This window comes from Protobothrops mucrosquamatus, unplaced genomic scaffold (assembly GCF_001527695.2).
Source record: "Protobothrops mucrosquamatus isolate PMUCROS unplaced genomic scaffold, P.Mucros_1.0 scaffold429, whole genome shotgun sequence".
In the NCBI taxonomy this organism is placed as follows: Eukaryota; Metazoa; Chordata; class Lepidosauria; order Squamata; family Viperidae; genus Protobothrops; species Protobothrops mucrosquamatus.
Window position 1 is genome coordinate 773,807 of NW_015386754.1, and position 18,849 is coordinate 792,655.

Genomic DNA, 18,849 nt, shown 5'->3' on the forward strand with positions numbered 1-18,849 from the left:
CATGCTAAACCTCAGTGCTCTTTGGATGCTTTGGACAACCCAATATTCACAATCTTCATTTTGCTCTTCATGCTTATTATGTATACTTTTGTTCAGTCCTATGTATTGTAGCATAAAAGCTACAATATGAATTTGAATTAAATAAAATTTGTATTGCAGGCATCAAATTACTTGGGGTTCAGACAGCATAAAAATATTTTCAGCAGTAAAGACTAATTAGTAGGACAGTTTGGGCAAATAGATTTTTTATATATATTTTGCAGATATTCAAAGCATTCGTGGACTGGCTCTGGATTGGTTATCTCGTAATTTATACTGGATTAGCTCAGAATTTGATGAAACACAAATTAATGTGGCTCATTTAGATGGCTCTTTAAAAACTTCAATTATACATGGAATTGATAAACCACAATCTCTTGCTGTTTATCCAGCTAAAGGGTAAAGTATTATTCCTATCAGTACAGCTTTGGGATAGTAAACAATGTGCATTCTTTAAGATATAAATTTATGTTTGCTTGTCAAGTTGAATACTATTTGCACTTTGTTATATAATCTTGTGTTAGCCACCCAGAATCATGTGGCAATTGGGCAACTATATAAATAGAAGAAATATAAATACATAAAAAGAGAATTTAGTGAATTCTATCTTCCTATAAGATGAAATCTCCATGGAGTACTAGTATGGAGACTCCATTTTCTAGAAAAAAAGGTACATATGTGTGTCAGAAGAAAAAAGATATAATAAATTAGACCTCTGTGTATCCAATGTTTGTATGGATAGCTATTTTATTTTTAGGGAATTTTGCTTCTGTATGTGTGGGACAAGTTGTAATTTTCTTTCATGATCAGTATTAGAACTACATTTTATTGCATGATTTAAAATATTTTTGATATTCTAATATTAATCACAATCTGGAAGAGGCAGTGATACTATTTGTAACCCTCTAAAGAAAACACCGATTAAAATATGATATTATAATATGACCAATAGTAAGTATCTTTGGACTCTAAGAAATTGCATTCCTATCACTGCAGTTTATTTTTGATACAGCATAATATTAAAAACTAAATAACATATATTGTCATTCTTAAAAAATTAATTAAAAATCTTCTGTTCCAATTTCCAGTTAGAAAACTCAAAGTTGTTAAATATATTTTAAAGCTAAAACTTCACATCTGTAAATTTTAATACATTGTTTTGTACATTAATGCATCTTATTATTTAGTTTATGTAGTGCAGATATGGTGATTATTCCCAATGCATGCCAATTCATGATTGTCCTTTTACTAGATTTAGAAATGATATTCAGTAATAATTCCATACAATTTCTGATTGAGAAATGGTTTCAGGATGGTAGAAGAGAACCCATGTAAAGCTATATTACATTATGTTCACCTAATAATTTGGGGAAATAGGAGATAAAAATTCATCAGCTCTAAAGCCCTATATTTCCCCCATATATCACCCATCCACAAAACTTCCAGTCTGGTGCTAGAATCATACATTTCTTTCCATAATAATAAATGGAAAAAAGAAATGGATGTCTCCTGCCACAAGTTATAAAATGTGGCTGTCGTTCCAGAATGGAATGTCTTTCTTTTCATAAGATATGATTACTTTGTTAATATGTTTAATACAACAGTATTTTATATCTATTTTCATTAAGGAAGCTTTATTGGATTGATGGGAACACAATTAACATGGCAAATATGGATGGCAGCAACAGTAAAATACTACTACAGAATCAAAAAGAACCAGTTGGTAAATATTGCTATAACCTCTCTCATGTCAAATTGTTTTGCTATAACTCAAGATATTGTATCTGTATAGGTATCTGACATAATGTGCACAAAGTAAAGAGGCATAGACAATAGCAAATACTTTGGCTTTCATTTTCACAGAGTACTAGAGTGCTGAAATTTTCATGACTCAATTCACTAAGTCGCAATCTGATTTATTTGTCTTAGTATGTTGTATACATTTAACCATATAATTTATAGCCCACTCTTTACCAATGGATTGTGGGTCAGATTTAATAAACCAGGGTTTTAAAGCCATAACTTAATGAAACTTGTGAACCAATCAATTCAAATTTGTGTTTCTTTAGAAATGTATAAATTAAGCAGATATTTATAAAGGAAGTGTCAAGGTATGGATGGTTTGGTTTGGCTTAGTTTATTATTATTATAGATCAGAAATAACTTTAAAAAGAAGATAATAAAATAGTTATCTAAAGAAAGTTTGTTGTATTGAAAATGGTACACCAAAACACATATAAAATAATATATTCTTTGGCATACTATCTTTGTCAGAATACTACCAAAGCAAACAAATCATATAATTATCATACATTAAGCCTGGTTTGTTTTTCTTTCAAAAATGAGACAATATAGTATCCTGTGTGTTTTGTCTTTATTGACTTGGATTTTTTTTTAACTTGTGCTATTTATGTGGGTTTTATTGTGACCTATGTTTTATCTTCTCTTTATCTTTTTAATAGAACGTGTGTGTGTGTGTGTGTGTGTGTGTGTGTATGTTTATGTATGTTTGAAGTTATGAGGCTATTTTGTGATATGTTTGTAAGAGGTTCTATTTATGTGACAAATGATTGTGAGGTGGATTTAGGGAAATAGTTATGGACTTTCATGCACGTGTATATTTTCCTATATTTTTTCTCTTTATTAACATAAGTATTTTGGTGGTAGTTTTGGCTTACCTTACAATTTGCATTTGGAGTCTTCAAAATTTGTGAATTTTGTATATGGAAGAATTAACCATGGCAAGAAGGCTATTAGTTTACTTCAAGGAGCAAGTATTTTAAGATGGTTTTGCATGGCATTTTTGTAGATTAGTATAAACCTTGGGTCAAACACAAAAACAAACTCAAAATATTAAAGAGCGTTAGCTGATAACACTGAAAAACCATGTTAAAAAAGGTCAGGAGTAATAACTTCTTCAAACCATAGTTTCAACTTGTAAAATATTGCCAAAAATATAGGATTGGTTCATATATAAAAAACAAACTATAATCAGACAAAAGAACTCTTCCTTTGTATTACATGTATATCCCATACAATTAAGTGTTCTTCCTTGGTGGACCTGAGGGGAAAATTGGCAAAACCCTATAGCATTTCATACTCTAACACTGAGTACCCCTGCTGTATTTTCAACAGATTCTAAGAAATAACAAATATGTTTAGGACATATATTATTACATAATTGAGATTTATTATTTCAGTCTTCTTCTTCTTTACATTTCTCCCTTGCATTTCTTATTTCCCTTATTTCTGTTCACAATTTCTGGCTATTAATGATTTTTACTTTTGTCTTTTTTCTATTAAATGTTTTTAGCAATTTATCTTATCTTCATTTCTAAGTTCATTTTAGTTGTTCCTTTGCAAAATAATTTGGCTATGTAAAATTAGGGAAATTTTGAATTATGAATAGCAAGAATTCTAATTTGTAGACCAGTTCTGTAAAATACAGCAGTATGTGCTGAGGCAGAAACACTTCTAGAATTGATCTCAAAAGTGTTATTCCAAATTAAAGGTAGGTTTGTGACAAGTCTATAGGCCAGGCATGAATAATGTTTTAAGAGTCATAGACCACAGTTCATCTTAAAATTCCAAAGGATTGAGGAAGATCATCTTGTTCTGTAGCAATATCTTTAATAAGAGTAGAAATGTATTTGGGAATACTTTTTCATATTTGGAAAAGTTAAATGTAAGATTTTGCTATTTTTATGACAGATTTCAGTTATGGGGATTGAAGTAAGTTTGGAAGTGGTGTTTTTATTTTTACTAACTCTTCCTCCATTCAAATGCAAACATACAGTGAAAATCAGCCTCACAAATAAAAATCTGGGGCCATTTTTTAAAGCATTTAAAGTTGGGAATAGGAAAAGCAGGTGTGGGTTCCAATTCTCATCTCCATTTGTTGGCTAGGATAAAGGAAAAGAAAAAAATATCCCATCAAAACTGTGTACACTGGTTACAGATATTAGTTGTAGTTTCAAGGTGTTGAAGAACTGCAGCTGGAGAAGATGGTTTGAGAATTGCTCACTTCTGCTATACGCAAACTATTTCCATTATGCACATGGTTTCATAATGTGCCCTTAATAAATGTTAAGTCATGATTTGTTGACTAAATGATAGTTGACTGGGTCCACAGATTTCAGTAATGAATAATTATGGTTTCTAAGTCACAGTGATTGGGTTCACATATGGAATAAGTCACATTAAACCTTAGCATAATTCATTCAATCAGCCATAAAGCTTTGCCTTAAATTGTGAGAACATTTGTTAAAATAACTTGACTTGGCTGATAATAATGGAGGAAAGAAAGGTGACATTTTTACATAATTTGCATATTCAAAAAAGTACTGCAAAATAAAATTCATTTCAGTAATATGAAGTCTTCCCTAAATAGTTTTACCACTATTCACTGTATTGCTTTTTGTATTAATAAAGAAAATATTCAGCAACTGACTAATCTATGTTTGCCTTTTGCCTATTGCCTTTTAAAATCCATTTACTTAAAATATAATTGTATTACAATCTTGTCAGAGTAACTGCTTGGCATTTATTAGTATGTACTGCTACTCAGTGAAGAATGGTAATCTTCAAGCAATTTGGCTCAACAAATTTTGCTTCTCTAAAATAAAAAAAGAGAAAGGAACAGCATTTTAAGCTTATATATTGTTAAACATTGCTCATTTAGATGTATTCTTTGTTACCAGAGGTATTAAGAACCTCAAACAAAATATGTGATTGAATTAATTAGTAAGCAATGGATTTAGAATTCAATCTCCTAATGAAAATGTCCCCTTCCCCAATATTTTTTGTTGCTTAGATATATTTTCATTTGTGCACATTGGTTTATTAAAGTATACAGTTTATTAAAGTGTACAAATGGCAAAACCTATGGGAAAGAAATTACAAAATAATGAGGGCAGCTACTTACAAAGAGAATGTATATAAAATATTCTATAGATGGCACTTACCACCTGCAAGATTAGCAAAAATGTTTAAAAATGTGTCTAGCAATTGATGGAAATGCAGACAAAATTCAGGCATGTATTATCATCTTTGGTGGACATGCCCTAAAGCAAAGAACTATTGGTTAAAAATACATAGGTGGCTAGGAAAGATGATAGGAACACATGTAGACTATAAATTGGAATTATAATATCAGAAAATTATGATAAGAAATGTGTATACTTAATACTACATATATTAACAGCAGCGAGAATTATATTTGCTCAAAACTGGAAAAATGAAGAAATACCATCTGAAGAAGACATAACTAAGAAAATGTTGGGCTGTGCAGAAATGGATAGGCTTAAATTGAAAATGAAGGGGAAGCAAGACTCAATACTTTCAAACATGGGAAATTTTTTATAAATGGTTAGAAAAATGGAATAAAGGGTAGGAATGGAAACTGTATTACTATTAATGCTAAACACATAAACCCAGACAACATGTTGCTTATTAAATACTAAGATTGTTACTGTAAAAAATTAATAAAATATACATAAAAATAAAGTATACAGTGAGGAAAATCATACCAAGATAACAAACCTTTGTTAAAAAAATAAAAATAAGTAGGTAGGTAGGTAGGTAGGTAGGTAGATAGATAGATAGATAGATAGATAGATAGATAGATAGATAGATAGATAGATAGATAGACAGACGGACGGACGGACGGACGGACGGACGGACGGACGGACGGACGGACGGACGGACGGACGGATGGATGGATGGATAGATAATTTTATATCTATATCTATGAGCAAAATGATACTCGTGGGATAATCACCCTTGAGGAAGAGAGACTGTTTTCATATTTCTCTTTCCCTACAACTTGTGAAATACTGATGTAGTTGATTGAAGATAGTTAGAATCAAACAGATTGTGACATAAAGGATAAGAAGGATGAATCAGTTGCATTCATCTTGCCTTAATACTTTTTCTGGATTTCAGTTTCTTCTGTGAAAATAAAGTGTCTTTGAATTCTCAGAACAAATATTCTAAATCTAACTCACTGTCTCATGATAACAACATGAGGCAACAAGCATATATCATGGTTTTATAGAAAGGGTTATTCTATAGAACAAAATCTGTAGAAGAAAATCTGTCTCAAAAAAATTTAAAATGATTTCTAAATTGTGGATATAAAATATATGTTCGGTTTCTTTACTGGCTAGAAACATGCAAGAAAGTAGGCAATTCTACTGGATGCACCCAGTATCAAAATCTGTGCTTGCATAAAATTGTAAAATTAAGATTAAAAAAGGAGTAGATAATATTGTGAAGTTTTGGTGCTCTCTGTCACAGTATTAGATGAATGCTGACAAATTATGGTTTTATATACTGTAGAATTATGCCCTGCTCAGTAAATTTCTAATCCTGCAGTACTCCTATAAACTACTAAATTGTAGCGCCAGCAATTAATATTACACTGTTATGTAAGTTTTCTGCAAAACAGAATTCAATTACCATAACACCAAATGTCATCTTAGAATTTTATTGTATTATAACTCTACATTAACTTTGAACCTTTTTAAGGCAAGTCTATAGCTTTAGAATATATAACAAAAACTGTACAAGTTTCCCTAATTATTAATTTAAAAAATAAAATAAAATGTATAATTCTGATTTTTATTTTCATAATTTCCCTAATTACTATAGAACATCCATGGAGACTTGGGCTATCAGTGGCTAATAGGACTGTGCAATCATTCAAGACAGGTGATCAGAAACAAATGGGAGCTTGTACATGGCAATTTTTGAAGAAGCCTGCAAGGCTTGAAAAAGACAGGAATGTTTTAACCTAAAAGTTGTAGTACATATTTACTGGGTAACAGGGGGACAAAAATGTTGTTACTTATTTTTATGCAATAACCAGGAAACTTGTAGTAAAGGTAACGATTGGATAGAAGGTAAACAATCAACACTGGGAAAAAAAGGAAAATTAGGAAAGTATTAAAAAGTGAAACCCCAAGAACAAAGGGCAAAAATTATCAGTAATATTGCTTGCAATAGATAATAAAGAGGGCTTATCTATCCCAAAGTCCCTGTATAGTTATATAGGAAAAATAATAACAAGTAAATAACACAAGTTATTTTATTTTGATACTGTTCAGATTTTTATTTGCTTTCTTTTTAAAAAAAATCTAACAATTGGGCTATTTTTTAAATGATTTAGAATCCATCAATGGATTGCTGTTGAATAAGCAAATATGAAAATGTAAAAAAATAGAGTTCATATATTGACATTTCTGTAAATATGATTCCTATATCTGAAAATGTGTTTCAGGTTTGTGCATAGATTATTCAGAGAATAAACTCTACTGGATCAGTTCAGGCAATGGAACTATAAACCGATGCAACTTGGATGGTGACAATTTTGAAGTAATAGATTCAATGAAAGAAGAGCTAACCAAAGCTACAGCCTTAACTATAATGGGTAAGTGAACATATAAGTTAACATGGTTCACATCCAATATTTAATCCTCTTGATGCACTTTAATTATCAAAAACTTATCCGACTCTTCCATTAAAGTATGTTGTACCATATTTTTTTAATATGAATTTTGAAGCCAGTGTTTATTTTTGGATATTTTATGTTTAAAAATACTTTTATTTGTTTATTCATAAGGTTCCACAACGTTCTACTCAATCAGGTAGGACAAGAAAGTTTGAAGATTGTATGATTTGGGGATTGCATAATTCAGTTAGGGATGCTCTTTTTCTACTGTACAGTGGAAATATATCAACACATATGCATATATACAATACTTCTACAGTATCTATTGCTGTCTTTACCATTGCTCTAGCTTTTAAAATTTTTTTTAACTATGTAAATAAGATCGCTAATATTCATTTTTAGATAATTAGCAGATCTAGAGCTAGGGCTCATCTATTATTCATAGTTAAATATTAATAGTATAATTGCTTGTTATTTTATGTAAAAATGATATGAAAAACCAAAAGGAACAGGTAAAAAAGAAAGTATAATTAAAATAGAAGAATATAATTGTATAACATAATTCTTAAAATGATTTCAAAGTAGTATCTCTGTAGTAATTATGGTTGATGGTACTGGAAGGAGAGGAGATATTCTTGCTGAAGATGGAAAAAGACTATGAAATCCTTTAGCAATGATTAAATAGTAGATTATCTTATATCTAACTATATGCATTTACTTTTGTCATTAGAAATATTTTTAAAAGAATATCTTTTAAATGAATACCTTTAATGCAGGTAGTCCTTGACTTATAACAACAATTGAGACCAGAATTTCTGTTATTAAGAAAGACAGTTAAGTGAGTCACACCCAATTTTTTTTTACTTTTTTTCTCATGGTTGTTAAGTGAATCACTGCAGTTGTTAAGTGAATCATGTGATCATTAATTGATTCAACTTCCTCTATTGAATTTGCTTCTCAGAAGCTGGCTAGGAAGATGATAAATGATGATCCTATAATCCTGGGTTGCTGCAACCATCATAAACATGCTGGCTGTCAAGTGCTCAAATGTTGATCACATGACCATTGAAATGTGATAGTCATAGACACAAGGACCAGTTGTAAGTCAGCTGTTTTTCAGTGCCACTGTAACTCCAAACAATTGGTAAATGAATGGTTGTAAGTCAAGGACTACCTCTACCAATTTTGCTTGTTATTATACTCTAATCCAATAAATATTCATTTATTGGATTAATGTGAAATAAAATCCACTTTTATGGTCAAGTAACTGGCTAAAAATAGAAAGTAGAGAATATGGTTACTTAAACAGATCTAATCCTGAGGACACAAGAAATTAGTTGCTCAAGTTTATGTAGTGATTCTAATACATTTATAAGAGATAATCAATGAACTGGCCAGGTTTTATAGCTGATACAAATTATTTAGAATGATGTAAACCAAACCAGCCACTAGACTCTACCAGCATTCTTTTTAGCCAAATGTATTAACCATATATATATAAACAAACAAATTCCATGAACTGGAATTGACTCTAGCTAAACAAGAGAGATATTTTGAATTCATAGGGAATACCTCACTGAAAAATGCCCAGTATACAGTAGTTTTGGGAAAAAGCAGATTAAGTGATAAAGATTGTTAGGAAATGGATCAAAATAAAGTATTATAATATTACAATTTTTAAAATCTTAAAATGGATACTTCAAAACATGAAACAATGCATAACATCTTGCCCAAATTCATTATGGTATTGAAATGGTTTTCCTGGAAAGAAAAGTACAATATTCAAGACTTTCTGATTTACAAGTAAAAGATGCAATACATAGCATTATATTTGATATGGAAAAAATAGATTTGGTGATAGTTAAGAAAGGTGGAATTTCAAGATCTATTACTTCCTAAGGTTTATGTGAATTTAAGTGAGGTTTACAGAGAAGCTGGTTAGGTTTGCTGATAATACCGAATTATTTCAGGGGGAGGCTGATAAATAAAAGTGAAGTATATTCATAGCCTTGAATTATTTATAAAAATAATAAAGGCAGGATAAAAATCTAATAAATAAATAAATAATAAACAAATCAAAAACAATTTATCTCAAGCAAATGAATATAAGCATTAGAAGTAGTTCAGTGTAAGTGTAATTGATGCAGATTGCAGGGAAAATTCTAACTTTATAAGATTGCTGAATTGACTTGGTAATGATCATTGAAAAGTATCTGGTGGTCATAGTGGATAGCTTGAATTAAAGTGTTAGCCAAGCTACTTTAGGTGCTGGTGATCATTAGGATAAGTTTAAAAACAAAGTTGTCAGTATCTGATACATTTATAACAAATATTTGATATGAGCATACTGGAATACAATCATTGCTTACCAACCATAATACTGAAGAACTGCAAAATATATAGAAAAGAGAAATTCATGATGGACCTAGAACAATTCCTTTATGGGTAGAAAATATGTGATTTAAAAAAATAATAAGAAACAGATGTTTAATTAGATATTTAAATGTGCTGCACCTAATGTAGAACAAATAGGTTGCATTTTTGTATAAATATATGGATTTGGGAGCTCTTTATATACAATCTTTAGGTTCAGAGGCTCCATAATACTAAAAACCAACTGACAGGAAGCAACAGTGATACTGTCTTTGGTGTCCTTGTGACATCTGGTTGGTTGGGTGTGAATTAAGATGCTAGAACAAAAGGACTTTTGGTCTGACACAGTATTAATCTTACAGTGTATTCTTTGCTTATGTCAATATAAGCCATAGTTCATTTAAGTACAGTCTCATGATTTGTATTAATCTTCATTCTATGTAATCATATACTTATACAGTCTTTATTGTTAACATACTGTAAATCCAAACAACTATAGTATTTTATTTTATCTTTTACTTTATCTCACACCAACTTGATCAGTAATTAAGGATTGTAATTAAATATGGTCACAAACCTGGGAATAATTGTATCAATTATAACTCTCAAATCTTCCAAGGATTGTGGTAGAGTGGAAATAGCAGTCCTGCATGTAGCATTGGTATACCATTGCATGTCATGGGAGATTATGCTATTGGTGATTCATTTTACCATTTTTGCCCTGATGCTTATGCATAGTAAGGTGTTAGGAACAGTGTAGCCTGTCCTCTAATGCAGAGGTCCTCAACCTTTTGGGCACCAGAGACCGGTTCCGTGGAGAGAGGTTTTTCCATGGACTGGAGGGTGCATCGTTTTTTGTGCTGCTTGCATCTTCTAGATGGGGCTTTGCTTGTTTGTGCGGCCTGATTGCTGGCATGCTGCAGCCCGGTACTGGTCCACGGATTGGGGGTTGGGGACCTCTGCTCTAATGCTCCTCTGAATTTGCTATTATCCCCTTCACAATGTTGGACCAAGATAAAAGACAATAAATCCAATAAATTTATATTTAAAAAACATCACTGGAACAATATTAGGATCTCTGGTTGAAGATCTATCTGCTAATGCCTTACCTTTTATGATCTCAGAGTTGCTATTGAAATAATGTTATGTGATACACATTGGTTGCTATTCTCTCTTGCAAGATTTTCTTTAATTAGCATTTACTATAGGTCCTTGTTATCTGTTCCTCCTCTGGACAACAACAGTTATATTTTGAAAGACATATTATTGTAATACATTGTGTTATTATATTTTTTGTTTTATGGTATGTTATTTGTGGACTAGTCTTATAGACAGTCCAGAAAATTTAATAACAAAGCAAAACTCTTACTAAAGCATTAACTGTCACTTGGTATTAAGGTTTTATTCCACCAACTTTATAAAGTTTTTGCTAGTTGTCAGTTTGCAGACCCAATTTAAAGTGCTGGTATTACATTATAAATGAGTAGTTTGAAATAGTAGTTAAAGGGACCAGGCTAGAAATCGGGAGAACATGAGTTCTAATCCCACCTTTCACATGAAACTGTCTGGGTGACTTTGGGCCAATCTCTTTTTGAGCCATAAGAAGAAGGAAATGGAAAAGCACTTCTGAAAAACTTGCCAAGAAAACTGTAGGGGTTATTTCAGGCAGTCAGCCATTATCTCAACACTAACTTGAATGTAAAAACAAATAAAAAACAAATAAAAAACAAAATATTACCCTATAAGGCATTTAATGGCTTGGATTACTGTTCCAGAACATATTATTCTGTACCTTCCATTTTAGAATAGAATAGAATAGAATAGAATCTGGAAGGGACCTTGGAGGTCTTCTAGTCCAGCCCCCTGCCCAAGTAGGAGAACCTATACCATCTTTGACAGGTGATTGTCTAGTTTCTTCTTAAAAATCTCCAGTGATGGAGCGCCCACGATTTCTGGAGGCAAGCTGTTTCACTGGTTGATTGTCCTCACTGTCAGGAAGTTTCTCCTTAATTCCAGATTGCTTCTCTCTTTGATCAATTTCCAACCATTGTTTCTTGTCCTTCCCTCTGGTGCTCTGGTGACCAACGTGACCCCCTCTTCCTTTTGGCAGCCCCTCAGATACTGGAATACTGCTATCATGTCTGCCTTATTTCTTCTTTTCTTTAGACTAACCAAATCCATGTCCCACAGCCGTTCTTCATATGTTTTAGTCTCCAGGCCTTTGATCATCTTAGTTGCTCTTCTCTGAATTTTTTCCCAAACTCTCAACATCTTTTTTGTGATATGGTGACCAAAATTGGCTGCAGTACTCTAGGTGTGCTCTTACTAGGGTTTTATAAAGCGGTACTAATACTTTGCGTGATCTTGATTCTATGCGTCTGTTTATACAACCCAGGATTGTATTAGCTTTTTTGGTTGCTGCTACACACTGCTGGCTCATAGTCAAGTGATCGTCCACTAGGACTCCAAGGTCCCTCTCACAGTTACTGTTTTTAAGCCAGGTCTCACCCAATTGGTATTTATATACAGTACCTTTGATTTTTCCTGCCTAAATTTAAAACTTTGCTTTTCTCCACACTGAAACTTATTTTGTTGGATAGGGCCCATTGTTCAAGTTTGCCTACATCTTTTTGGATCCTGAGTTTATCTTCTGGGGTGTTTGCTACTTCTGTCAGTTTGGTATCATCTGCAAATTTGATGAGTTCCCCTTCAATTCCCTCATCTAAGTCATTTATGAAGATGTTGAAGAGTACTCGGCCTAAGATGGAACCTTGTGGTACCCCACTGCTTACTTCTCTCCATGTGGATGTAGTGCCACTGAGGACTACTCGTTGAGTATGGTTTGTCAGCCAGCTACAGATCCATCTGGTGGTGATGTTGTCTATTCCACCTTTTTCTAGCTTAGCAAGCAGTAGATTATGGTCTACTTTGTCAAATGCCTTACTGAAATCTAAGTACACTACATCCACAGCATTTTGCTGGTCTACTAGTTTAGTCACTTTATCAAAGAATGAAATAAGATTGGTTTGGCATGATCTATTTTTAACAAACCTGTGCTGGCTACTGGTTATGACTTTGTTTGCTTCTAGTTGTTCGCAGATCTGTTTTTTGATTATCTTTTCAAGGATCTTCCCAGATATTGATGTTAAACTGATTGGTCTGTAATTTCCTCGGCCTGATTTTTTCCCTTTCTTGAAGATGGGAACCAAATCAGCCCTTTTGCAATCCTCAGGTACTTCCCCGATGCCCCAGGATTTATTAAAGATGTGGTGCAATGATTCTGAGATAACATCTGCCAGCTCTTTCAGAATTCTACGATGTAATCTGCCAGGTCCTGGGGATTTATATTCGTCAAGGTCGGATAGGTGTTCTCTTACCATTTTCTTGCTTATTTTAATTTTTGTTTCTAGTATGTCTTTTGCAGTGGTTTTTTTAATATGTTGGGCTATAGTTTCTTTTTGTGTGAAGACTGATGCGAAGTATGAGTTAAGCAGCTCTGCTTTCTCCCTGTTGCCTATTATTTCCTTGCCATCTTCTCTCTTTAGTAGACCTACAGTTTCCTTGGCTTTTTTCTTGTTGTTAATATGTTGGAATAAACTTTTTTTATTATCCATGATTTCTGTTGCAAGTCTTTGTTCATTCTGAGCATTTGCTTTCCTGACTTCATCTTTGCGTGTTCTGGCTGTCTGCTGATAATCGGCCTTTCCATTTTTTGCATTTGTTCTTTTTGTCTTTCAGTTTGTCAGAGAGATCTTTGTGCAGCCATGCTGATTTCTTCTTGAATTTCTTGTTTTTCTTACTCAATGGTATTGTACTGGTCTGGGCTTTTATGATCGCAGTTTTCAGAGTTTCCCACACTTCTTGTGTTGTTTTCCCCTTTAGGATTTTCATCCATGGGATCTTTCCTAGGTTCTCTCTGAGTTTGTTAAAGTCAGCTCTTTTGAAGTTTAAGACACTGGTTGGATTGTTTTCTATTCTAGTGTTTGCGTTATATCACTTCTATCTATAACCCTCTATCACTTCTTCTCTATTTGTAAGGATTAAGTCCAGTATAGCTTTACATCTAATTCCCTCCTCCACCTTTTGGGTGACAAAGTTGTCGGCTAGGTTGGTTAGGAATCTGTTTGATCTCCCGCTGACTGCAGAGTTTGTCTCCCAGTTGATATCTGGATAATTGAAGTCTCCTATTACTACTTTGGTATGCTTCCTACATATGTTTGTTAACTGGTTGGCAAAGAGTTCATCTATTTCTTCTGATTGGTTGGGTGGCCTGTAATATACATCTATAGTGATGTCACTTTTTTCTCTTTTATATTGACCCATATACATTCTGGAGAGATTTTATCTTTGACCACATGCATTTCTGTAGATATGTAGTGTTCTCTTACAAATAGTGCAACTCCCCCTGCTCTTTTTGTAGACCTGTTTCTTTTGAACAATTTGTATCCATCCATTAGTCCATTCCATTCATGGGTTTCGTCCCACCAGGTTTCTGTTATGCCAACTATGTCATACCCTTCCTCGTGTACTATTGCTTCTAGTTCACCCTGTTTTTTCCCCAAGCTTTGAGTATTTGTATATAAGCATTTAAGACTTTTATGCCTTGTCCAAGGGTATGTTTCTTGCATCTCCTAATTGTTGTTTTTCTTTTTTCTTTTTTCTCATCACTGCCTGCCTCATTGTTTGATTTGTTTTCTTGGGATTTGTGATTGGTTTTGGGTTCTAGAGATTCTAGAGATTGGTCATCCTTCTCCTCAGTTTTAGTTTCAAGCCCTCCTGATGAGTTGGGCCAGTCTTTTTCCAAGTACATTTTTGCCTGTTTTCGTGAGGTGCAGCCCATCCCTTGCCAAGAGTCCTTTGCGTAGGAAATGCAGACCATGATCCAGGAAACCAAAGTTTTCTTGGTGACACCAACCCTTTAGCCAATGGTTTATTTCTAGAATTATTTTTTCTCTCAATGGGTGTTGGCATTTTGTTGTGCTCCTAGCTTCTTAACTTTATTGCCTAGTTGTTTGTAGTCTCTCACTATTGTACTCAGATTATTGTTGTGTCATTCGTGCTAATGTGGAGGAGGATGAATTGGTAGTAATCTGTAGGCCTAATTATTTTGGTTAGGTTCTCAGCCACAACTTTGATTTTTGCTTGAGGGAGATAACATACCTCCCTGGATTGTATATCTGACCTGCAGATGGATGGTTCTGTTCCTTTGAGGATAGAATCTCCTATTACCAACACTCGCCTTCCTTTTTTGGGAGCTGCAGTCTGGGGTGTTTTTGTGTTTATCTCAGGTGTGTTTGTTGATGTGGCTTTTTTAGGGATATTTGAAGTTGTTTCTTTGCTAGGTGTCTGCATGTTTTCTTTGAGGGGGAGGTTGTGGGTCTGCGTGTTTCTATCTAAAGGGAGAAATCGATTGCTCAGTTTTAACGGGGCTGCTTCTGGTTGAGTGGGATTGAGCAGAAGGGGTTTGTTTTTTGCATGCTGTTTCTTTCTTTGAGTATTGTGTTTCCTTCTGTGTGTGACATTTATCCACTTGTCTTCTTCCAAGGGTTTATCAGTAGGGTCAAATCCTTTGGGAGTTATTTGTTCGTTATTTGGTTCGGTTTGGGTGGAGCTTTCTTTCGTACGTTGGGATTTGGCTAGAGTTGCCTCTAAGTTCCTAACTTTTTCCTGTAGTAGTTCACATAATTTGCATCTAGTGCATGTATAGTTTGAGTGTTCTTTGGGCATGAGCGCATACATGGAACATGTATTGCATACCATACTTGTTCCACATATGGGACCCAATGACACAGCGGTTAAAGACATTGAGCTTGTTAGCTGGAAAGCTGACAGCCCAAGTTCGAGACCCAAGTACTTCGTGGACCACGAAGTGTCATTCCTAGCATAGGTTACACTGTTTTAAAGCAAAATGCTTGATTCTCTTTGTAATCAAAGTGTATGTATTAACTTTATTTATGGTCAAGCAGCAGATGCCATATAAACATTATAGGTAATTAAGAGGATAATTAACTGGAAGAGACAGGAAAATATATTTTACAAACTAAGCTAAAAATCTTTAGGATTCCCTCCCCCCCAAAAAAAAAATTAAAGTGACAATTATTTTTTACTTCAATTTCTATTTTACTGTTTATTTTAGTAATATATATTTTAATTACTGCCTTTTATTGTAAAGTTTAGTTGTTAGAGTTTTATTGGATGATTTTAATTGCTTGTTATCTTATAAAACTGGATCTGATAAGCAGAATTCAAAGTTTAAAAGTTGGAATAAATAAATGAAGGAATAGGAATTTCACGTAGGGTCTACTAGCTTAAATTAACAAAGCAGGAGGTTCTTTTAACACTAGAGTAACCTTTTAACTGTAAAATGAAATTGAGAATTCATGTCCTAACTTTGACAGCAGTTTCTGGCATAGATTTGAATAATAGTATACATTTTTTTTTATCTGCTACTTAGAATATTAATGTGTTTCTTTAATAAGCCTAAACAATGTATCTCAATATTGTTCATCAAAATTTTACAGAATCCTAGGGTGTGCCTACTCCAAAATTTGAATAATATTGGTATAGTTGTCAATATAATTACCTTCTAACTTGTACTTGAAACATTTTCATTCAGTAAATTAGAAAATTGTACACATTATTGAAGTATGTTATTTCACTGTTAACTCTGCAAATACCATTTCTGTACTCAGCAGAAATTTGAGGGTTATAAAGGCAGAAACATATGTTTGTGTGAGACTTAAAAACAGAACTATATCCTAATTTATGTGTTTCTATTGTGGATGTAGGAAGAGTCAGATGTGCTATTTTGAGTGGTTGTGCTATAATAGAACATCACAGGGATTGGTTTTTTCTTCTAAAATAGAACCAGACATTTCAATGGAATAAGGAATTATTTGGAGAGAGCAGAATAGTTATGAAAACTAGATGCTGAAACTTAAGAGAAATAATTTATTGACTTTGAATAATATTTATGAATTAGTTTTTATATTTGGAATTTAAGGTTATAATTATATTTAAGAGCCAGTTTTCCCAATGGTTAACATTCTGGATTAGGAGTTGGCAAATCTGAGCACTAGACCTGCCAGCTGGGTGATTTTGAGCCAATCAGTCTTTCTCAGTCCTAGAAAGAAGGTAATAAAAAAATGACTTCTAAAAATGTTGCCTAGAAATTTGCATGGACTTATTCATTCCCAGAGTCCAGACTGACATAAAAATTCCCCCTCCACCCCAAAAAAGGAACAGAAAAGCATTCCTCAATTAGCAGCAAGGTAAATTAACATAATCAACTCACAGCTTCATGCTACCTGTGATGGCCCTACATTAGAGACTGCAATTGTGTGTATGGGGCGGTCACTAATGTGATTACAGGTAGTCCTCAACTTGCAACCACACTTGGGACCAGAATTTCCATTGCTAACCAAGGCAGTTATTAACTGAGTCATGTCCAATTTTAGGACCTTTTTTGCCACAGTTGTTAAGCAAATCATTGTGGTTATTAACTGAATCACATCATTAAGTGAATCTAGCTTTACCCATTGATTTTGTTTGTCAGCTGGAAAATGGAAAATGGTAAATGGTGATCACATAACCCCAGGACACTGCAATCATTGTAAATATATGCCAGTTGCCAAACACTCAAATTTTGATCATATGACCATGGAAATGCTATGATGGTTAGATGCGCAAGGATTGATCATAAGTAACTTTTTTCAGCGCCATTGTAATTTTGAACATTCACTAAACAAATGAATGTAAGTTGAAGACTACCTGTATATTTTTACTCAGATAACCTTTCAGAATACCTTTTAGCAAGGAACAATATAAAACTCAATCCTTGCAGCCATTAAAATATATAAAATCATTAAATTTATAATGCAAAACTAGACAGATAAAATTATTAAATAAATCAGACAATAAAAATAATTCCCAATAGATCAAGATTCAAAAACTCGGTGGTAGAGAATTGTTTTACATTCCTCCTATGTGTCAACAGGGAATGGCCTGTCCTTGGGAACTAACTCTTCCATTGGGTTGAAGCAGCAATCTTGGGAACATACAACCTACCTTACTGCCTCAGATGCATATAGGGGCAGATTCCATCTGAAGTGGATAGTTTTTCAAGTAAGATTTTGAGCCATGAAGGAATTTGCAAGTAATAACCCATATTTTAAAGTGTGCCCAAAATCCTAGAGATAGCCAATGTATTAACCAGAAGAATTATGGCCTACTATTTTTTTCTAAGAGAGCTCCAATTAAGTGTCTTTGCAGTATTCCAAGTACAAGATGATTACAGCATAAATGACAACCAGTGGTTATGATTCCAGGAACAACTGCATTTGGTGCATCAGGTGAAGCTGGGCAAAGGTTATCCTATTTATGGCTTTTGTCTGCTTCCAGACCCTAGGTTAGGATACATACAGTATCTCATGTTTGGCCCAAGATTGTGATCTAGAAGTATTGCCAGCATTCTGCTGGTATCCTACCCAGAACCAATGGATCACTTCTTCAAGCGGCTTCATATAGACCAGTGGTGGCAAACCTATGGCACGGGTGCCAGAGGCGGCACTCGGAGCCCTCTCTGTGGGCACACGTGCCGTTGCCCAAGCCTCGGCTCCCTCTGCGACCCCCTCCTCTCCAGCAGCCCCCCTGAAGGAGAGTTGCCCCTAAGCATGGCCCACCCGGAGCAGCGCAGCCAAGGACATTACAGCCAGGCAGCGTAGCGTCTGCCCTCACACCCCATCATGCACAGTTGATGCTGCAGGGAGCGGGCAGAGGGCGTTACTGCCATAGCGCTGCTGGGCTGCCTGGGCAATCTGTGGCTGGCCCTGCAGGCGGTGAATGGCCCTTCAGGCAGGCAGGGCGGGGGATGGGGGATTGGTCAGGGGGTGCAGCAGGGGCGGGGTCAGTTTTTGGACACTCGGTCTCTAAAAGGTTTGCCATCACTGATATAGACTTTAAAATTGAGGAAAGCACTGAATCCTAAG

General features: G+C 34.1%; 1 protein-coding gene across 1 annotated transcript in view; it reads left to right on the forward strand.

The window, feature by feature from the left end:
• LRP1B (LDL receptor related protein 1B) overlaps nucleotides 1-18,849 on the forward strand; it is a gene marked incomplete at its 3' end in the record, with an annotated part of 540,296 nt that overhangs the window by 409,182 nt on the left and 112,265 nt on the right. Inside the window, exons 31-33 of the mRNA XM_029284208.1 lie at nucleotides 264-438; nucleotides 1,668-1,762; nucleotides 7,319-7,468. Coding sequence (XP_029140041.1) covers nucleotides 264-438; nucleotides 1,668-1,762; nucleotides 7,319-7,468 — 420 coding nt within the window. The remainder of the gene's footprint in view (nucleotides 1-263; nucleotides 439-1,667; nucleotides 1,763-7,318; nucleotides 7,469-18,849) is intronic.